This window comes from Thamnophis elegans, chromosome 2 (genome assembly GCF_009769535.1).
Source record: "Thamnophis elegans isolate rThaEle1 chromosome 2, rThaEle1.pri, whole genome shotgun sequence".
NCBI lineage: Eukaryota > Metazoa > Chordata > Lepidosauria > Squamata > Colubridae > Thamnophis > Thamnophis elegans.
In genome coordinates this window covers 97,631,447-97,654,910 of record NC_045542.1, presented here as the reverse complement: position 1 = coordinate 97,654,910, position 23,464 = coordinate 97,631,447, and the positions used below count along the sequence as shown (strand labels likewise).

The window sequence follows — 23,464 nt, the reverse complement described above, 5'->3', positions numbered from 1 at the left end:
TTTTTTATTTTTTTTCCCCTTTAAGTTTCTTTCTTTCATATTAAACTAGTTTGGGAGATGCCAAGTAAATGGGAAGAACAGAAAACCACTTCTGAAAAGATAGATTTTTAAAATGAGATTCATCTTCTGTAGTGCCCTAATTAGTAGATGTCTTTCCTGCTTACTTGTGATAGCCAGAGGGGAAACCAATAATGCTGTCTATAAACTAGTAGCATGCTCAGATATCAAGAAAAACTTTTCAGCCAACATAATAGAAGGACAGGAATTGGAAATAGGATTCAGTTAATTTTTTACTGCATTATTCTGTGCTGACTCAAAGATAGATGGTATTTTAATTCAGTAGTGGAGAAAAACTCTGAGAAATAAAAGCAAAGCTGACAGGCATAAGCAAAGTTTCTTCACTCTTCAGGGAACCTGGAATAGCAAACCACAAAGGTAGGATAAAAAATCTATTAAATACATGTGGTCCTTGACTTATGACTACAATTGAATCCCACATTTCTGTTACTTACTGAAACAATTTTTAAGTGAGTTGGCCCCATTTTACGACTTTCTTGCCACAGTTCTTGTGAATCATTGCAGTTGCTGACTTAGTAACACAATTGTTAAGTGAATCTGGCTTCCCCAATGACTTTGCTTGTAAAATGGTCGCAAAAGGGAATCACCTGACTCTAGGATGCTACAACTGTCATAAATACGAATCAGTTGCAAAGCGTCTGAATTTTGATCACATGATCTTGGGATGACACAATGGTCATAAGTGTGAAAAAGGTCATAAATCACTTGTTTCAATGCTGTTGTAACTTGTGCCATTTCAGTGCCATTGTATTGTTGAATGGTCACTAAGCGAACTGTTGTAAGTCGAGGACTACCTGTAACTAATAAATAAAATACATAAACTGTTGTTTCTTTATACTACTGCAGCATGTAGAACTTGTGTGGGAGGCTTCTACTAGTTAAAGAAAGTCTTTAATTCCTAGTGCTGAAATGATTATTTTAAAAAAATCTAAATCTAAAAATGTTTTTGTTGTTGTCACAAAACCAGGCCCTGTTGCCTTTTCCCCTATTTTATCTGTAGAAGAAGGATGTATGCTTAGATTAGTTGTAACATTTAAATGCTCAATGAACTTTGCACTCATTAAAACATTCATTGTTCAATGAACTTTTAAAAAATCCAATAGAAAACAGCAAAATACAAGGATGACACTCACTATAGAACTTTCCAATAATATATCAGTTCAGTTCAGTTCAGTTTATTGTATTTATATGCCGCCCTTTTCCCCTGAAGGGGACTCAGGGCGGCTCACAACTCGAACCAGGGAAGGGGGATACAGACACAAAGTTTAAAAAACAAAGCATAACAATGCATAATTTAAAACACAACAATCATACCATTCGAGAGGGGGGCGACAGCTCTTTAGCCCCAGGCCTGTCGGAACAGCCAGGTTTTAAGGGCTGTGTGGAAGGCCTGGAGGGTGGTGAGGGTTTGAATCGCCACGGGGAGTTCATTCCAGAGGGTCGGAGCAGCCACAGAGAAGGCTCTCCTCCGGGTAGTCGCCAGTCGACACTGGCCGGCGGATGGAATTCGGAGGAGGCCTAATCTGTGGGATCTAATCGGTCTAGTGGAGGTAATTGGCAGCAGGCGGTCTCTCAAGTACCCAGGTCCAATACCATGAAGGGCTTTATAAGTGACGACTAGCGCCTTGAAGCGTATCCGGAGACCAATAGGCAGCCAGTGCAGCTCGCGGAGGATAGGTGTAACGTGGATGAACCGAGGTACACCCACGATCGCTTGCGCGGCTGCATTCTGGACAAGCTGAAGTCTCCGAATACTCTTCAACGGCTGCCCCATGTAGAGCACGTTGCAGTAGTCCAGTCTAGAGGTCACAAGGGCACGAGTGACTGTTGTGAGGGCCTCCCGGTTCAGGTAAGGACGCAACTGGTGCACCAGGCGAACCTGGGCAAATGCCCCCCTGGTCACAGCCGACAAGTGGTGTTCAAAAGTCAGCTGTGGGTCCAGGAGGACTCCCAGATTGCGAACCCTGTCTGAAGGGCGTACTGTTTGACCCCCCAGCCTGAGAGATGGAACACTTGGCCAATTAGTAGGAGGGAAACACACCAGCCACTCGGTCTTATCTGGATTGAGTACAAGCTTGTTAAACCCCATACAGTCCCTAACAGCCTCGAGGCACTGGCACATCACGTCAACCGCTTCACTGAGTTGGCACGGGCCGGACAGATACAGCTGCGTATCGTCCGCATACTGATGGTATTTTATCCCATGCCGTCGAATGATCTCACCCAGCGGCTTCATGTAGATATTAAACAGGAGGGGGGACAGGACCGAACCCTGCGGCACCCCATAATTCAGGGGCCTAGGGGTCGATCTCTGCCCTCCGACCAACACCAACTGCGACCTGTCTGAGAGGTAAGAGGAGAACCACCGTAGGACAGTGCCTCCCACCCCCACCTCCCGCAGTCGTCGCAGAAGGATACCATGGTCGATGGTATCGAAGGCCGCTGAGAGGTCAAGGAGCACTAGGACGGAGGCATAACCTCCATCCCTGGCTCTCCAGAGATCATCAATCAATGCGACCAAAGCGGTTTCCGTGCTGTAGCCAGGCCTAAATCCCGACTGGAAGGGATCTAGGTAATCGGTTTCCTCCAAGGACCGCCGGAGCTGAAAGGTTACCACTTTCTCAACAACCTTCCCCACAAAGGGGAGGTTGGAGACTGGACGATAGTTGTTTAAGACGGCTGGATCCAAAGATGGCTTCTTCAGAAGGGGTCTCACCACCGCCGCCTTTAGAGCGGGGGGAAAGAACCCCTCCCGAAGGGAGGCGGTAACAACCGCCTGGATCCAGCCCCGTGTCACCTCCCTGCTGTTAGCAACCAGCCAGGAGGGGCACGGGTCTAGTACACATGTGGAGGCACTTACAGCTCCCATGGCCTTGTCCACGTCCTCAGGGGTAACAGCTTGGAAATCAATCCAGTGATGTCCTTCCAGATTCTCCCCTGGTGCCTCGGCTGGCTCTGCGCAATTGGAGTCCAGGTCCATCCGAAGCCGAGCAACTTTATCCGTGAGGAATTGGACGTAATCCTCAGCTCTGCCCTGCAAAGGATCACTCGTATCCCTCCTATTTAGGAGGGAACGGGTTATCCTGGACAGGGCGGCTGGGCGCGACTCAGCGGAAGCAATCAGAGAGGCAATGTGTGTTCTTTTGGTCGTCCTAATTGCCCGAAGACAGGCTCTGATGCTGGATGTTAAAAGCGCTCGGTCTGACTCAGACTTACTGGATCTCCATCGTTGCTCTAGGCGTCTCTTTCGGCGCTTCATCTCCCGGAGTTCCTCAGTAAACCAAGGAGCCCTCCTGGATCCACTGCCTCGGATCGGCCGTAAAGGCGCAATCCGGTTAAGAGCCCCTGCCGCTGCTGAATTCCAAGCAGCAACCAGAGTTTCCGCCGGACTGCGGGCGAGGGTATCAGGAACAACACCAAGCTCCGTCTGAAAGCCCAAAGGGTCCATAAGTCGCCTGGGGTGGAACCACCTAATCGGTTCCTCCTCCCTACAGTGGGGGTTTGGTCTCCGAAAGTCAAGCCTCAGTAGGTAGTGGTCCGACCATGACAGGGGTAAGATCTCGCTACCCCTCAAACCAAGAGTTGTTTATCAACAACTAAATCATATTATATGATGAATTCCAGTTTAGATTTAACCATCAAGAATGGAAAAAGTAAATTCAGGTGGGAAAGAACTCACATGTTTATGGAGATTCTCAGTCACCCAGGTCATGATTGTCCCAAAGCTGGTTTTTCAAGAGGCAACTGGTCTTTCTGGTTTTCCTTTGAAGACATTTTGCTTCTCATCCAAGAAGCTTCTTCAGTCAGAGTTGAAGAAGCTTCTTGGATGAGAAGTGAAACATCTTAAAAGAAAAACCAGAAAGTCCAGTTGCCTCTTGAAAAACCACCTTTGGGAAAGAACTCACAGTAACTCAGCTCTTCCACTTTTAGCAACTGCTTGTATACTAACTTATCTGTGCCCCTCCTTGATTTCTTTGACAAAAAGAGAATAACAATCCACAAAGACTCCCAAAGGATTTGTGGGCCTTCCTTCCAAGTTTAATTTTCTTGATAAGTTAATTATAGTAAGTGAAGCATTTATTGAGGTATTGCTCAGCAAACTTACAATAGAGGTGACTTAGAGATAGTTACTTATAGAACCTCAGCTTTGCCCTGCTTGCCAAGTTTTCCAACCTAAGGCAAAAATTGCTTTGGGAGAAAGACATTTTTCTTTTCTTTCATAAGAAAGGTTGGCAAACTTCCACTTTAGAAGAAATATATTAACAAGAGAGCCATTCTGAGAGCGAGCTGATACTCAAAAAAGGTACAACCCAAGTAAAACATTGCTTCCATTAAACAACATTTTGAGGATATTCTGCTCTAATATAAATTGACAATTATTTATTACCTCAAGAGTCACAGTGCCTTGATTAAAAAGCTGGCCTACTATTGAGAAAAATTCAAGTTAAAAGCAAAAGATGTTATGAAACTTATGGAATTTCATATTTTGATCAGCTACTCCCCTTTCAGCCTGCTTAACCTACTTCATAAGACCACACTGAGCATGAAGCAGAATGGAGGGCAAGGAAACATTTAAGCTCTTTGGAGAACAGGTAGGAGGGTTATAGTTGGGTATCTTATTATACCATATATTTTCATAGATCATGGCCTTTTTTTGTCAGGGATATAGCATCACCAAATCAAACAGATATTCTGAATACTCAGAATCTTCCTTTTCTTAAACAAGTGAGGCCCAAAATTCAAGTAATATAAAAGGAAGCAATAGACATATGATGGCACTGTTCATAATGCTAACACATCCCAAATCCAAACTAATTTATCCAATCAGTGCAGGCTGTGATTGCTCTCTAGCCATCAATGATAAAAAAGTATAACTAAAGTAATGTAAAAATATACATGAGAAGAATTTTTCTTATTCTGTACAATGTAAGTACCCTGATAGAATATCACATAGGCTTTGTTTAGGGTTTATGATCTCTTTATGAGATCCCTAGTTGCTGGTCAGTAGCTGCATCATATTAGAAGTGAAATACCTCCAAGCAGTACAGTAGAAAAGAAAATTATCTTTTCAGGATGAATTCTACTCTCTGATACTTTAGCTGAGAACTGTACGTGATGATAAATATCACTGCTGGTCGTCCCCGTCCCCCCCCCCCCCCGCTTTCATAGTGAGCAATTCTGGATACCATTTAGAGTTAAACTTTTGATTTGGTCATACATTTCTAGATTAGCACTATAGTTTAAAAATTGCCTAATTTGATGCTCTATAACAAAAAGATTGGAGTTAATATATTGAAGTTACCAACAAATTCAACAAGTTTATAAATATGATGTTATATAATTGTACTATAAGAAAGGTAAGAAAAGAATGCAAATCACGGTTTTTGGAAGTCCTTTAACATCTTTATTAGTAATTACCTTTTGAGATGTCCATGTTTTTCTCTTAATGCAGTAAAGTTGGGGAAGGGGGGGGGGCGAAGCACACCAACCCTACCCCCAGGTTAAACAGAAGTATATGTGCGCACATGCTGTCTATGCAATATGTTTTTCTGCTTTCCCTTCATAGTGTGAGCTAAATGTGCACCAATTTATATGGAGTAATGTAGTCTACATAAGCTCCACTCTGAGTTACAAAACTGAACTGGAAAAGAAAAAGGGATTTAAAATTGAGGCATCAGAGGGATTCCAAACACTGTCTGACTGTTTCCCATTGAAAAATGTTGGAAGATTTTTTCCTTTTTCCCCCTTTTTTATTTTTTGCAGTTCCTATACATATTTTGACTATTTAATCTTTCTTTTGCTAATTTCTCCCATCATATCAAATTTGATTTCATTCTGTTGAAGTCTTTTTACATTTCAGTGGATTGAAAAGAACAAAAAATACCTGTTCCATGGTAGAGCTTCTAGCTTAGATGAATTGTGCTGTGAAATCTTTAGTTGATTACATTTTAAGAGCCAAATCTTGTTAGCTTACAGAATGATTTTACTAATCTATCTCTATCTAAAGACGGAGATGCACTATGATAGGAGTTGAGCAAATTGCCAGAAATAAGTCCTAAACAATTATATGGCCATATGGAAGCTTATAGCAGCTTAAAGCAGATGGTAACAATTTACTTCAACAGAAATTCAATAGAGGTGTGAATACTTTCTATTCTGAATGGCTCCATGAACAGGTATTTTTATAGGCTATGCTCAAACTGCAATGTGTTTCAGATGTTGTGGTCCATATATAGAAAAAAATGAGACTACTTTATGTAGACGTTGTTCTGCTGGAAAGTAGATGACAAATAGGCAAAATATTAAAGGCATCAGCACTGCTGGCTGAGAAAAAAGAAAAGGCCAAAGCTGACATGCACTACGTCTCTCTCTTTCCAAAGAACAGCCAGGGCAGCATATCTCACTAATCTGACTATCCATAATCTGTCCAGTGCTCTTGAAAATTTTCATAAATGACCTAGATGAGGGGATAGAATAGAGGTTCAGCAAATTTACAGATGATGCAAAGCTAGAAAAAGCTGCTAACATCTCAGATGACAACTTCAAGGTTCAAAATGCTAATATTAAACTTGAACTCTGGCCTCTATTTTTCAAAAATGTCATTCAAGCACAAGAAATAAAGGGTTGTGCACTTAGGTAAAAAGAACCAGATGCATAGGTGCAAAACAGCAGGAATCTAGTAGCACTTTACATTCTTATAATTGCTATTTATAATATAAATACAATAGCATAGTTGGAAGGGACCTTGGAGATCAATAAAGTTATAAAATACTGAGATCAGAAAATAATTGAGTATTTCTAATTTATCCTTGAGAGGTCAGACTGAACCAGACAATACTTTACAAGAAAGAAGTTGAAGAAAGAATTCACAGAACAGTGGCTAAGATGATGAAGGGATTGGTTTATGATGGCAGTCTGGGCAGTCACAGTTGCTATCATTATGTGGCAGCATCCCACAATTTATGATTAATATTGGAGATTCCAGTTGCCAACTTACCAAATTGTGATCACATGACTGTAGGGAGGCTGTGATAGTTGTAATTATAAAACCTATTGTAAGTATCTCTTATTCAGTGCCTTTATAAAATTTAATCACTGAATAAGTGTGATTACTACTTGTACAGATTAGATTCAATAAGTCTGCCTAACCTTAGATATTCTCAGTGTCTTCCCTCTCTCCCTCTCCTTTGTTAATGTCCCAAACCTTTGGCACGTCCCTCCAACACTCTCCACTTCCAAATATCCCAGGTCTGTCCTTCCTTCCTTCCTTCCCTCTTCCCTTCCTTCTTCCCTCCCGCCTTCCCTCCCTCCATAACAGATCAATTACTCTCAGTCTCACTGTTTTCTTTTCAAATATACCCTGTTTCTCTGAAAATAAGACCTCCCCAGATAATAAGACCTCCCCAAAATATTGCAACACAGCAGCAGCCATGAGGTGACCACGCTCACCACCTCCTGCACTTCAAAAATAATAAGCCCTCCCTCAAAATAAGGCCAAGTGCTTATTTGGCAGGGGTATCAAAAGAAAATAAGACCCTGTCTTATTTTCAGGGAAACATGATAGGTAGGCAAATAAATCAGTCAATCAATCAATCAATCAATCAATCAATCCACTCCTCTCTTGGATATGGAAGCCAATTGGGTGGCCTTGTGACAGTCATTTTCTCTCTCAGCCCTAACTTCTATCCAACAACTTGCACCTGATAAGCATGATAAATAATGGCCCACAACTTTCAATGAAGAGATGTTCAGCAGATAAATTTAGGATAATAGCACCATGTTGTGCATGCATGTGTATGCACATATAATGAATCTCATCAAAAAATGCTTGTGACCATAATAAGTGATATATATGATACTGTACATAATATGTAGCTATATATAAACAAATTATCTAAAATCTGGAAAAAAATCAAACTCCATTTTTTACAAGACTGTTTTAATAAATACAATCAAATATCCCAGCTCAATTTGAGTCCAATTAGCCTATGCTATTACTTTTGAAATGCAGTATCAGCCCCAATTTGGAAGGATGGACTTGCAAACAGTAACCTGTAAGAATGAGATTATATCTATGCCACTGAACCTAAATACTATATTTACCTGCAAAACAAATGTTTTACCAGGGAAACCAGTTTTAAGGCCAATAAGATCCATATATGTTGAATTGTTGATATAGTTTTCAATTCCATATAGAATTCCACGGCCTGTGGCTGATATGCGCCCATGGATTCCTCCCTGACTTATGGGCTTCCCAGTCACACAGGCATATGAGTTGATATCCTGCAAACATCAATATGAAACAGTATATAACTATGCCAACTAAATATTTATTTTCCCAAGACCAGAAAGCTGAGAACTGTGTCATTTCCTGAAATATGTGTAGTTACCACTTAAAAAGAGAATAAACTTGAAATAATGTAATACAGCCAAACCTATAGCTTCCCTTTAAACCAAATCTTCAGAGAAGTAAGCAAGCTGCAAGGTTATTTAGACCACAAGCTTTTTGCACAAAGAATTAATTTACCTTGTGTCCAAGTGTACAGGCATATGTATCAGCAATCCAGGACATCTCCCTTTCTCCTGTGTTTATATCAGGAGCAGCTACATCAATTCCAGGACCTGCTCATATTAAAAAAAGGTACAGCAGTCAATTTTTTTTTACTGGTCTCTTCTAGCACAAATCACAAATGTTGCCAGAATTCATCAATCAATTGTGTATATGTGTGTGTACAAACAAATGTATAAAATTGAACATATGTTTAATTTATGCATTTTCTATGCAATCCTATGTATGTTTATTCAATACTGTAGTACTAAGTTCAGTAAATAATGGATGGCAGTTTTATTACTTTTACTAAAGGTTGGAAAAGGAGAATTGAACATATGAAATGGACTAACAAAATTTGTATAAAATAGTCTAAATTGTATTATCTGCATAAATCTAATCTGAGCATGTTAGAAGACCCACTCAAATGAATATATTTCTAAGCAAAAGGCTATAAGATTGCACACTTGTTAACTGAGAAGAATTAGAGATAAATAGAATACTTAAAATACATCCTTAGCCAACTAAAATGTTATTCAGTCACATTTCAACTTTGTTCAGTAAATGTTATACCCCAACTGACATTTATATTTTTAGTTATTAGGCAGTGCAGTGTTGCAATAAAACAGAACTAGTAGGTACAGATCTTGATCCCAAATCCTAAGATCTAGAAATGCCATAGTAGCAAAATTGTTTCTTTATTTTAAAAAAAGTACTCCAAATATGCTCATCACAGTGATAATCATTATGGAACCAAAAATAAAGAGAGGTGCAATTGAAAGTACACTCTGCACCAGAATAGAAAGAAGAAGAAAAATTGTAAGCAGAAAAAGGTTGAATGACTGGAAAAAATAGACCCCATTAAAAACAAGATATGGCTGTATTTTCATGTTACTCTCTGAAAATGTTTAAAGAAAGGAGGTAAGATAATCAAGAAAACTAAGCAATAAAGTTTTTTTTTCTTTTTATGACCCTGTAATCACTTTATTCAGGGTGAGTCAGGGCGACTGAGTAGAGCTGAGTATTTACTAGCCAAATGCTGTTCCTGATGCCTATTCAGAATGCATACACATTTTCTCTTTCCTTCCTGATAGAGAAACATCTGCCCCTGCTATGACTGAACTCTCAACCTTCTTCCAAATGAAAGGCGAGTGCCTTCACCTCTAGGCCACCATGCTGCTCTTGGGGTCATTAAGACTCTTTAAAATTAGGCAATAATGCTGGAAAATACCATATTTTCCTTAATAATGAAAAATAGATATTAACAAGGAGTAGAATTCTGCAAAATTTGATTCTTTTTCTATCCTTGTCAAAATAATGATACAGTGCTAATTAAAGAATAAAATTATCAGATTTTAATGTCAATTCAAGCCAGTCGTTACCATATATCCATAAAGAGATGGCAGGCATTATTCTAGCCCATATTTTTATAACTATATGCTGGGTCCTCTCATTCAATATAATAAGACATAATGCTGCCGGCCTGTGGCCTGCAGTTTGGCAGTTCAAATCTCATCAGGCTCAAGGTTAACTCAGTCTTCCATCCTCCTGAGGTGGGCAAAATGAGGACCTGAATTGTTGGGGACAATATGCTGACTGCTTAGAGAGGGCTGTAAAGCACTGTAAAGCAGTATATAAGTCTAAGTGCTATTGCTATAATAAGAGGACAATAGATTGGAGAATGATCTCTTAACCTCTTATAATATTTGGGCAGCTTGTGAAACAATGACTTTTTTTTTCCAAAAATGAACTCACCTAAAAAACCTTTCTTGGCCAATTCCAATGTGAACTTTCTTGTTATTTGCTCCAGTTCATTTTTCTGTATAAGTATATCAACATTCAGTTATTATTATAGGCTCTGTCAGGGATGCCAAAAGGATAATTGTGACTAAAACCTATGACATCTACATTACAATTTTTTTTTCAGGAATAAACTGAATCCTACAAGACAAACATCTTTCAACATCAGTACTTTGCCTTAACAGGCAATTATTTAAAAATTCTTTTTATATATCGTAAAAAATTAATATAAATCCAGCTTAAATGATCGGGGGCAGGGTGAATACAGTAATGTGTTGGTTTGTGTTTTTCCTTCAGGGTCATTCCAGTTAGTATTAGTTGGGAAAGAGAGGTCCCACTCCTGGCCTCTACTATCTGGGTTGCCACATGGTTTAATATTTTCTCCAAGGTGCTCATTCACAGCCATGGGATGAGGTAATCATATATCTCTACCCCTGGAGATTTAAGTGATGCCATTAATATCTTATCTCGGTGTCTGGGCCATTTGGGTCTGGATGAGGAACAACAGGTTTCAGCTGAATCCTGGTAAGACTGAGTGGCTTTGGGTAGTGGGGCTCATTGATTACAGAACTTCATCATCTTTGGGGCTGGATGGGATTGCACTACCCTCCCCCAAACAATCATCATCCCTAGGCTAACAACTCCGGCTCAAGGAGCAGGTGGCAGTTAGGGATAGGAGGGCCTTTGCACAGCTTCATCTGATGTGCTAGTTGTAGCCATTCCTGGATTGGTAAATCCTATTTACATCATTCATGCCCTGGTCACCTCCAGACTACTTCAATGCATTTCATATATGGCTGCCCTTGAAGCGTATCCATAAGCTTCAGTGGTACAAAATGCCATGCCATGCGCAGTAATGTGCACTTTTAGACCAGCATGTGTTACAACTCTGTCTGCGAGCTGCATTGGTTGCCAGTTTGCTTCTGGGTCCAATTCAAGGTACTGGTTTTATACTTTATTTCATGACTTGGGACTGGATTATCTAAGGGACCATTTCTTCACGGTTACATCAGCCCACCCCACTAGATCTGGCAGACTACGTAGGCATGTTGTCAGGACTGAGGCTTCAAGGTCCAGCTCACATGACTCCATTGTAGAGGTGAACATTTTTGCTTTATTATTATTTTGTTAATAATAATTTATTAATAAGAGTTTTTATATTGTACATATTTTTGTTTTTATTTATTGTTCATATTAATTCCTGTTTGCCATCCAGCATCACCTTTGGTGTTGATAAATAAGTTTCTAAAGGATTCAAGTTTTCTTATTTTATACCGAATAATTAAGATTTGGTCTTCCCCTTTCATTTTTACAGTGCATTGTCTGATATGACATTGATTCAAATTCTATAACACACTAATTCATTCTCAAAATTAGAGTATGTCATGAGACTTTGGGACGAGGGCATGGCAAATTCATATCCTGCTGGTAGCAGGTCTGCATTTACAAGGAAATTTGTGGCTGGACTGGCAAAAATTCTCAGAAGCAGAGAGATCATTGAGATAACCCACATAGCCCCCGACAGCTGCTCTTTTTGAGCAGACTGCAAGAACTGTTGTTTTGCAAATCACTTTTCAATTGAGTTCTGGGAATTGAGGGATACCATCAAACTCATACTCATGAAGCAGACTTTTAAGGACACAAAACTCAATTAAGCTTTATTTGATTAAGGCTGAAATAGAAAATTAGATACAACTGGTTTCTCTTTCTGGACTTTTGCTGACAAAGAATGAATAACAAGGCTTTTAAATTTTGTTTTCTAGTTAAGAAATAAGTCATGGGGTGAAGATAGAATATCTTGTGTTAAAGAGTTGGCGATAAACTATTGAAATTGTTTTTATTTGCAGGGATGAAGAGGTAACTTGCTTCTTTTTCTCCTTTTTTCCTTTTTTACATTTTTCTTTATTGCCTTTTTCTTTATGTCTTTGTAGTTTGTATAAGTTGTTATTCTTAATAAAGTTATTTGATTTTTTTTTAAAGTGCAAGTCAGTATGCCCTGTAAGTAGAGGAAGAACCTATACTTACTGAATAATTCTTTGGCTCAATAGCCACACCAGCCTTTGACCCGCCAAAAGGAACATCTGAAATACACCATTACCAACAAATTAGCATCTTATATTTTCATTCCTTATCCAGCCACAAAAATCTAATACGAATACAACTTTTAAGAACTGTTGAGAGAGTATTGCCTTATAATTCAAAAGTTTTTCTTTTCTTAGAAAAAAGCAAGTAAAACATTTAAACATGTTAAATACATTCATAATAAATATCTGAACATTTGACCTATTCAACAAACTTTTTTACATAAATACTTAACTTGAGGTGTAATTTAATTTTCTCTGAAGTCAAGCAAACATTATATTCACATAAAATACTGATAAAAATATATTTTGAAGCCTTTTACTTTCTTCTAGGATAGTAGTTTATAATAATATAAACTGCAGCTCTGGAACTTTTTCGTAGTTTCTCACCCAAATACTAAACAGATTTGACTCTATTTAAGTATTCTGAGATCCATAGTCAGTTAAATGTTGCTCCCTAGTTGGCATATTGTAAATATAGATAGTCCTCAATTTACAACCACAACTGAGCCCAAAATTTCTGTTGCTAAGTGAGATAGTTGTTAAGTGAATTTCCCCCACTTTTCTTGCAAGAATTGTTAAGTAAATCACTGCAGTAGTTAAGTTAAAGGAATCTGGCTTCCTCACTGACTTTGCTTGTCAGAAAGTTAGAAAAGATAATCACAGGAACCTGAGACACTGCAATCGTCCTAAATACGAGTCAGTTGCCAAACATCTGCATTTTGATCATGTGACACTAGGGATCTGTAATGGTCGTGAAGTGTGAAAAACTGTTGCCAGTCACTTTTTCAGTGCCGTTGTAACTTTAAATGTCACTAAATGAAGTGTTGTAATTTGAGGACCACCTTTATAGTAACAATAATGTATATTGACAAAAAGAATAACAAAATATGTTCAATGCTATTAACTTGACAACATTTTTATTGTAGGAGGACAAAACAGATTCTCCAAAATATTTACCGTATATACTCGAGTATAGGCCGACCCGAATATAAGCCGAGGCACCTAATTTTACCACAAAAAAACTGGAAAAGTTATTGACTCGAGTATAAGCCTAGGGTGGGAAATGCAGCAGCTACCGGTAAATTTCAAAAATAAAAATAGATACCAATAATGTTTTTGAATATTTATTTCAAAGAAAAACAGTAAACTAGCGGTGTATTCAATGAAATACTTCACTCACCTCATGATGCTGATGTCCCGCTGTGATGATGATGTCCCGTGCAGCCGCGGGAGCGATGTCCCGCCTCCTATGACACACGGCACAGTGATTCCTATCATTGGATCACTGTACCAGAGGAGGTGGGACATCGCTATGTGGCTGCTTGCCATAACAAGGAGGAGGTGGGACATCGTTGCAGAGCGGCAGGAGGGGGAGGAAGGGGAATCGTAAGACAGCCCTGCATTACATTAGAACGTGAGGAGGGGGGATGGTGCGGTGCGCGCTGCGCAGCAAACTGACACAGAGGGAGGGGAAACTCACAGGGGCACTGGGCCATTCACGAGTGTCACCCAGCGGCATGGCCCCGCCCCTTTTTCTCCTCCATTTCGGGCAAATTTTTCACTGACTCGAGTATAAGCCGAGGCGGCTTTTTTCAGCCCAAAAAGTGGGCTGAAAAACTAGGCTTATACTCGAGTATATACAGTAGCTAGCATTAGCATATGGGAATGCAATTGTTTCTATTCGACCACAAATCTTTGTGAAGGTCCCCACTGCAAGTGTTAAATAGTCTGTCTCAAATGTAGTGAATTTTGAACATACTGACTTCCAAGTCTGCTCTTCCTATCCTTAATATTTACTCATACAGTGCTAACTTACCTACTACTGCACACTTGTATGTCATCAAAGCTGCCAAAGCTTTTACTTCATCAGAATTAACTGATTTGCTATATCGAAATCCTGGAGAAAGAAAAAAACAAATATATATCCATGTATATTGAACATCTATATCCATTGCAAACACACTTTATTATTTTTGTGAGCTCTAGTAATAAATGTTTGAAAATGCTACAGACTTTGTATCAAAGACTCTTTGATGAGGTTTTTACATGGATCCTTTATTTGTGCCAGCCTCAATCATACAAAGTTCCCTGTTTAGAGTTGTGTTAGTACGATGCATTTTGTTTTCTTAATTTCCATATTTTGTTAATGAGAGGAAAAGTTACATATTGGTAGATAATTGTGGAAAAGAGGGAAGATGAACTCAGCTTGAATTACACTTTGATATGTATCTATAGAAAACTCTGTTAGTCAACTGTGAAAAGTATACTCACATCATGATAAACACTTTACAAGCCAAACTATGATTGAGTCTAATTGTCATTGCTCCAGATTAAGATCAATAGGAAAGAGTTTTATATATTTTTCATATAAGAGAGAGAACTTTTTTATTTTTCTTTAAAAAAAAAAACAAACACAAATATGTCATCATTTGTCAATCATTAAGACATTGAAATACAATTTTTTTGTTTGTTGTGTTATATATTTTTCAACTTCCTCTAAATACCTAAGCGTTTTCCATGACTTCCAAATGTTTATATTTGAAAAAAACTGTCAGTGTTTCTAAAACAATTCATAATTTTAGGACCATATTCAAAATATATATTTCTAATATGTTTTTAAAACCCCTCTAGATATTAATAGTCAAAAAAAGAAGAAAAAATCAATTGAGCAGATAGCAGTACCATTTTATTAAGCTAGATGGCAGCATTAATGAATGGAAAGCAGCAAAGTGCACACCATTTTTCAAAGTTCTATTTTTAATACCACAGAAAACCCATTGTTTGTATTTAGAGGTACCAGATCTCAGCTGAAAAACTCTGGATCACTAATAGTAAAGAGTAATTCAACCATTTCTTTGCTGCTTACCAAATGATAGATAAAATCTTACTTGGAGTTACTCTGGATTTTTACAACCTACCATCTACCAACTGCGGGTTGCTAGAAAGCAGGCAGTTTACCACATGTGTTGTATACTGTTTAACTCTGAACACTAAGCTTCCTTAAACAGCAGGGATTGGTAACTACAAGTAGACAGATCTTAAAATAGCCAGATATCTACTTTTGTATCATCTTGCAACTGTTTCCAACATGTTTATAAACCTTCTTTTCTTAGAACGCAGGTTCACTAGTCATGCAGTAGATTGTCAGGTGTTAAGCAATCTGTTTTTGCAGTCCCACTTTTGTTTGGATAGCCAGATGGCTATGTTTACTTTTAACAAATTCTAAAGATGTGATCAATTAATATATTAAACACCAATTTATTTTGGGATTTGTTATCTGAAGTCTTTCATCTGCTCAAGCTGACAACTTAACTTTTAATGCATCTAATTCTATGCATAGATTTGCACAAGAATGAACCATAAACTAGTCCATTATTATTTTAAATTTACTGTTGCCAACCCATAATGATTGTGTGGTGTAGAATACCATAGATAGACCAATATTGAAACCACAGTTCAGTCAATCAGATCGAAGTCCAATCAACACAACCAATAGCTGCAATCCTGTGCATGTTTACCCAATAAGTGTTAATATCTTCAACATCAGTTATTGCTTTTGAATATCTACACTTGCTGTGAAAGGACAAATTAACGGTTTTTATTGTTTGCTTAAATTTACAGTACAGGAGAGGAGGCCTCTTCAGGCTCACCTCCTTTGCATGGCATACGGTGCTGGCTGTGTTGGGCACGGCAGCCCTTGATCAACTCCCAACAGCCACTGTCTTTACGAACGGGGAAGGCCACCTCCAGGACGTGGCCGCAGCTCCGGATTGCGTCCAGGACCCCGCGAACCCGCAGCACTCGCTCATTCTCGTCCTTGGGAGTGCGAAGCCGCTTTACGAGCTCATTTTCAACCACACGTACCGCCCGGTCGAAGTAGCTTTCGACTATGCCTAGGAAGCCAAGTTCTCCCTCAGCCTCCTTTGCGTGATTCCAACGGCAGGGCACGAGCGGTTTCCTTACGGAGGGATCCTGTTCCCATGGAAACGAGGCCTGGTATTTCTGAAGCCCCGTCGAGCGCGGGAGCCCTGCTCTGGGCTGCCACGAATAATCCCGCCCAAACGCCGTTTCTGGCAGCCGACCCCACGCCTTCAGCCACCACCACATTGGACGCGTGAAGAACGGAGGGCGCTGCCTTGTTTTAATTATTACTATTCGGGCAGAACGAGCGCGAATTTTACTCAGTTCTGCCACGCAGAACAAAAGGTGAGGCGAAGCGAAGGAGCTGAATTTGACAGGGATATCGAATTGTGAAATTTTGATTGGACAGGAGACCATCCAATGGGAAAAAAGGGAGGGAAAGACGCCTTTGATTGAGGAGATAAAAGCAAGAGAGGAGGAAGAATGTAAACTCTTTGTCTAACGGAGAACAGAAAGAGATAGAGAGTAGGTCTAGATCTTCAAAAGGAAAGAGCTGAGAAAATAAAAACGAATTGCACAATATCTATTAATATGTGGATGTTGTGGAACCCAGAATGTAGATGTAAAAAGATGTGGGATAGGCAGTAATAAGTAGTGTTGGAGTAAATTAAACCTAGCTGTCCTTTTTTTCTCTCTCATTTTCTTTTGCATGTTATTTCTTATACCTGTTCTATGATTTGCATCAAGTTGCTTACCTCAACGGAGACTAGCATATGTAGTATATATTTAACTTATACTTTTCACTTTCTATTTTACTTTCATAATGAGCTATTCTTAATCTTATTTAGTTCCAGCTATCAAAACGTCTGTATAATCTAACTGTTTATTAGACATGTCTAACGGAGCCCTATTTGTCAGTCATTGAATCCAATGAGTACAATATATGTCCAATAACCACTCTAAATACTGGGCATGTTGCATCCAAGCAGTCGGTATCAAGGTATCTAAAAACACAGCCTCTCATTAAAATTGCCTTATTTTTGGTAATTTGTACTATGTATAATGTCGGTTAAACAAATGATATAAAACATGTCATTTGTATCAATATATTTAAATAAGATCAACAGATACTATGCAAATTATGCCTCAATTATAAAATATAATTTATAATATATAATACAAATTATAAATTACATATTATAAATGATATAATTTTTATAATTATTCTGGCTACTGTTTGAGAATATATAGTATTCTCAAATGAAAACTTTTCTCAGAAACTTTTCAAGTCAATTGATCCTAAAGATATCCTGTCACCTTGCCGGGGTAAATCACATTTTCCTTTTTTTTTTTTTTAAAAAAAAAAGGAGAGTTTTCAGTCTGCATGATTTTAGGATTAATTGACAAAAACATTTACTCTCTTCACATTCTGATTGTGAAGAATTACCTATGTTCATTACTGCAGTTTTGTTTTATTTATTTTTTTAAAATATGACTTTATATATTATTTCAGTGGCATGTCATATCATAAAACTACTAGTTTGGTAAGTTTTAATTTTATTAAAATCAATTTTATATCACCTATGCAGAAGGCTTAGAATAATTAAATAACAACATAAAACAACCCATAAAAATTATCTTTTTAATATTACAAAGCTATTATAAAAATGAAAATAGGTCACCTAATGTTTATTAGCTACATACAAAATATTTGAAAAGTAAGATTTGCAGTGTCTTCCTGAAGTAAAAAAAAATGCAAAACTAAATTGTGTCTACTAATTTCAAATTTAAACACTAAACTAATTTCTTGTTATGTTTATTCAGATAAATAAGCATTAATGCAGCCATTGACAATATCTGACCTTCCAAGTAGATGGATAAAGCACTTTTTCCCATTTGTAACTGCAGTACTTATGGTGGGTGTTTATGTCCACTGATTTCTTGATGGATGAACAGCTTTCAGCAGTATTAACGCAAGCTTTGTTTGTTAGACAATGCACCCGCTCTGCAAGGCATTCTGTTCTCAACAAAGACTTCATCATTTATAGTCCATTGGTTGCACAGCTTGTCTTTCTCTTAGTGTTTTGCAAACATCTGTGGCCTGATATCAGTATGATGAAGAAAACTGTAGAATAACTGGCAACCACGCAACCCAAGAAGGAAAGATTATTATTATGGTTCGTTGCACAGTCAACTTGTTATTCAGACTGGATTTAGCATTTTTATCCACCTATCGAGTCCTTCCCAAGAACCTAGCATAGCATAGGCAGATGTTGACATTTTATAGTGTTAAAATTATCAAGCTGTCCTGAGTAAAGCTGCCTTTTACAATTGACTGAAGGTGAATTTATCAATGCCAAAGGTGTTCAAGTGGTACTCCAGTTATATTGGGATTATACCCAAGACGCTTACAACTATTAGTGTTACATTTGCCTCCTTTTGTCACAGTTGTTCTATTTCTATTTGCAGGTGTTTCTATTTTGTTATCTTCTCCAGTTCTTTCTCTTCTCTTCTGTTGTCTCCAGGTACTGTCATGTCCACTATCCAGATTTTTTTGGTCTGTCTTATCAAGTCTGGACTGTGGCATGGCATATGTTTATTTGAATTCTAAATTCCAAGAGCACGTTGGCTTACTTCATTGTGGTCCCATCAGTTCTTGCTTTCAGGCAAGTGGCATCTTGCAATTGATGCTACTTTGTAATGCCATCGTTTGTAGTCAGTCTGATCTTCTTGCAGCCGCTAACCAAGTACTCTTCTGTTTCTTCAACTTATTTGCAGAGGCGGCATTTGCTGTTGTTGCTTTCTTCCCAATTGTGGCTTTGTATGCATTTATTTTTAATGTTTGGTCTTGTGCAGCAAGAGTTAGCACCTCTGTCTCTTGCCTGCTGTTAGCTGTTGCGAGGTTTGTTATTATCTGTTTTGTTGCTACTTTTTAATGTACTGTCAATATAATATTTTGTCTTCTCATATCCCTTTTCTATTCTAAGACAATATAAATATATTACAGGTATTAGTCTTTATTTCTCTTAATATTTTGGTATCTTTGTGATATGTTCATTTTGTAACACTGTCTTTAAACTATTGCCTAATTATTTGCTTGGCTATATCCAAACTCAAATTTCCCAGAAGTCAGGAGAGAAACCAATTATATGTATTTTGCTTTTAACATGTGTTCACCAACAAGATCAATACTTTCTCTTTAATTAGAAATATCCATTAAGATGCAATGTTTGCTATTTATTCCAAAATGTATTGTCTTCAGGAAATAAATCAAAGTGTGCTGGAATTGTCATTGTTCAGAGAATTCCTTGTCAAAGTTTGGAAAGCAGTAATTGCTTCTTGAGTGGATAAAATAGTCCTCATAGACAGGTGACAAACTTGAACAGAATGGGAACTCTCCTAATGTGCTATATTTTAAGGCTCATGTGATTAATTCTCAGTAAGGCTCTTCCTGTCAGATTATTATAAAGGGATTACAAAATAATCACACTTTTAAATGTATTCTTCTATTCTCTTCTGTGCATAGATGAAATTTTTTTTGCCAGATCCTAGACCCATTTTTCTGGAACAAACTATGCATATTCTGGCAATTAAGGATCAAAAGGTTGATGTAGTCAGGATTTGGAAAAAACAGATGAAAATAAAAAGAGCCAGAGGCAGAATATGCAGTCAAAACATTCCAGTGCTTTAACAAAAGGCAGAAAAACTAGGGAATTTTGTGTAAGACTCAATGAAATAAGTTGGCTAAATTAAAAAGAAGCTAATTTGAGTATGGAATTTTTCTATGTCCTTATGTGCTGCTATGTTAACTGACACTGTCCTTATTGTCATAGGGTGGTGAGCCAAAATGTGTCTTACTGTATTTGGCTTCAGTTTTTTGTTTAGCAACTTGTGTAAATTACATCATTTTTCCCCAAATCATGGTTTATGCTCAGCCAATCTTATGAAGATGACATATGATTGAAGTAAAGCTTGTGTGAGAAAAAGTGAAATGCTTAGCAAATGTTTTGGCATTATGGATAGAGTAAAAAAGGATACAGTATGTAGTATCCCTCTTGGTGTTTTTATGCATTTATGGATAAAAGTGTAAGATATATTTATGGTAGATGAAGAGGTAGAGGGATGTTAATAGGGGACATGAATGAAGTTTTATGTGTAGTTGATGTGCTATTGACAGTGAAACCAAATTATTTGTAGTGGGTGTTAATATAATGAATATTTATAATTGGTGTTAACAAAACCAAGGTATTGTTTTTGATAGGAGAAATAAAATGAATAGTTTTAAGTTATATATAAATGATCAAAAACTAGAGGAAACAGATGAATGTATGGTAGAATGTTTATCAAAGATGGAGAAATGGATGGAGAATGTTTAGGATATATAAATGCTAACAGAAGGATAGTGGATGGCATGACTATTGAAAGGAATGAATAAATGTTAGTTAAAAAAAAGTAAACATACCATGTCAAAAAATGCTTCTGGCCAGTTTGTGAGAATTGGATATATCAAGAGAAATATATATAAAAAAATTGAATGGAATGTGAATGGGATACTTAAGATATATGCATGGGTAAAATAAGAAAAAATACTCAAAAATAAATGGATGCTGAATGAAGGTGGATTGCATATAAAAATGACCAGTACGTTGAAGTGATTTGGTCAAGTAAAGAGAATGAATGAAAACTGAATAACAAAACAAATATAAGAAAGAAGAATGAATGAATGAATGAATGAATAGATTGAGAAGAAAAGTAAAATGGAGAAAGTGTGGTTTGAATGGTGTTAGTGAGATCCTCAAAAAGATGGGTGAGAATGTTAAAGAATGAAAGATAATCTATGAAGCAAGTATGGGTACAGCAGAAACAAGAATAGATTGCAAGGATTAAGTATGGAGAATGATATTAGTGTAAATTGCTACTCATGGTAATAGTTTCTTTTGCCTTTATCTGCTTTTCATTTCTTTTGTTTACTATTCCTTACTAATTTTCTGTGTTCTCTATAACACCACTTTTCTTGAAAGGGAAAAATATTCTGGGCATCTATGTATCTTTGTTATCTATGAATAAACTGTAATTCAGGTGATGATATCAAAGTAATTACAGCCTGGGGAATCCATAACATCTTATTTATTTGGTTTGATTAGAGACTAGATCAGACTAGGGGTTCAGTATTTTTGCAAGCTTATAGCATCTTTAGAAGTGCCTAATATCATCTGGTGCTTTCTAATGTATTTAGGAACCATCCATCTTCTCATAGAGCAACATAAAGTGACATAGAACAGTTGGTTTAAACAGTTAAAGTAATGCTGGTATGGATAGAGTCAGGAAATCAAAGGACTAAGGAATACAGTGGAGGTGTTTATTTCTCTCTCATATACACTCTTAATGGCAAAACTTAATTTTAGCTTGCTTGTCATTAATTATAAGAAGAAATAAATACACATTCTTCTGGTAATTGGAAACATGCACACACATATATACACATGTGTGTGTATGTACAAAATTATGGTATCCTTCTTTCATTCAGCCATTCCTCCTTTTTGAAGTCAAGACTTTGCCATCTGTCAACATCACATCTGTTTTAAAGCTTGGCCTTTCTGCATGTCTGGTTGTATGAATTGGCACAGCATTCTTGCAGATAAAGTAAGCAGCCATCTGTGAAAAGAAGGGGTGGAGAAACATAACTTCAGATAGCTTTATGCCTTTCTACAAGAGAAAGATCCCCACACCAACACTAAGCAAATTGTGCCTGGTATATGCATTCCATAAGTCACTTTTGCAGTGATCTCTTCCAATTCCTGTTTATTTCTTATCTCTCTTTTTAAAAGGTTTCCTCACATGTGTTCCAAATGCAGAAAGTACTTTCTAGAAAATGAGCATGTCTTGGACTGTTTGCCTGAGGGAAATCACAACTCTCTGTAGCAAGAAAATTTTCTTAGGAGTTCACAAATCATGTTTCGGCTTATGTCTTAGTATATTGTTGTATTTGTTTCCTTCACTCTGATTTTGTTTGTTTTATTCTTTTAAATACTGCTGGTTATTGAAAGAATAAATATGATTGATTGATTGGACAACATAAGCAAACATTATTTCTACCAATGTCAAAATTGAATGTTTTTCCCTTCAACAAATGGCAATCTGCCGTTTACACATAATGAAAGGAAGGGTTTATAGCTCTTTAGAAGAACAGTTTTTTCCGAAAAATAAATGCTGCCTCCACTCCTCTAGGTAGCTATAGTATACACAATTGTCAAGCCCCTGTGCTTGATTTAAAATGCTAGGAAACACACACAAACATACACATCCCTAAAAAAATAACTTCAGATGTCAGTTTTTCCTTTCAATGCAGCACCTCCTCTGTACTATAACTATAATTTTCTTTTATATGTTTCTTATCTGCACTGGCTTCCATATAGAATAACAGAGTTGAAAGGGACCTTGAAGGTCTTCCAGTCCAATCCCCTGCACAAGCAGGACACAGGATACCATTTCAGACAAGTGGCTGTCCAGTCTCTTTTTAAAAGCCTCCAGTGGTAAAGCAGCCACAACTTCTGAGGGCAAGCTGTGCCCCTCGTTTATTGTTCCCAGTGTAGGGAAATTTCTTCTTAGTTCTAGGTCCGTGATGGTGAACCTATGGACGCATGCCAGAGGTGGCATGCAGAGCCCTCACTGCTAGCACATGTGCCATCGCCCCAGGTCAGATCTCGGTGGCATTTTTTTCATAAGCTTCTGTTTCCCTGTAAATGACAAAACAGAAACTCATGAAAGAAAAAGATCTTACCTCTTGCTGTACTGCCGGTGTTGGTATGCCCCATCTTCTGCCGGCTAGTTGGTCTTTGGGGCTCTGCTGCGCATGCTCCTTCTAGACACTCCTTGAGCTGTCTGCAAGGAGTATAAATCCTTCCATTCCCCACCATCCAATCAGAGCTGAAGAAGCTTCTTGGATGAGAAGCTAAATGTCTTCAAAGAAAAAAACCCAGAAAGGTCAGTTGCCTCTTGAAAAAGCACCTTTAGGATTTCAAACCATTGCTTCTGATTTTTCCTTCTGGTGCTTTGGAAAATAAGTTGACTCCCTCTTCTTTTTTTTGTTTAA

At 37.8% G+C, this 23,464-nt stretch overlaps 1 protein-coding gene across 1 annotated transcript in view; it reads right to left on the bottom strand.

The window, feature by feature from the left end:
* LOC116523975 (glutamate dehydrogenase, mitochondrial-like) overlaps positions 1-23,186 on the bottom strand; it is a 35,626-nt gene extending 12,440 nt beyond the window's left edge. Inside the window, 8 exon segments of the mRNA XM_032239069.1 lie at positions 8,182-8,361; positions 8,606-8,700; positions 10,382-10,445; positions 12,452-12,507; positions 14,327-14,407; positions 16,161-16,455; positions 16,457-16,548; positions 23,153-23,186. Of these exon segments, the coding sequence (XP_032094960.1) occupies positions 8,182-8,361; positions 8,606-8,700; positions 10,382-10,445; positions 12,452-12,507; positions 14,327-14,407; positions 16,161-16,455; positions 16,457-16,548; positions 23,153-23,186 (897 nt within the window).
* Between the last annotated feature and the right edge of the window lie 278 nt (positions 23,187-23,464).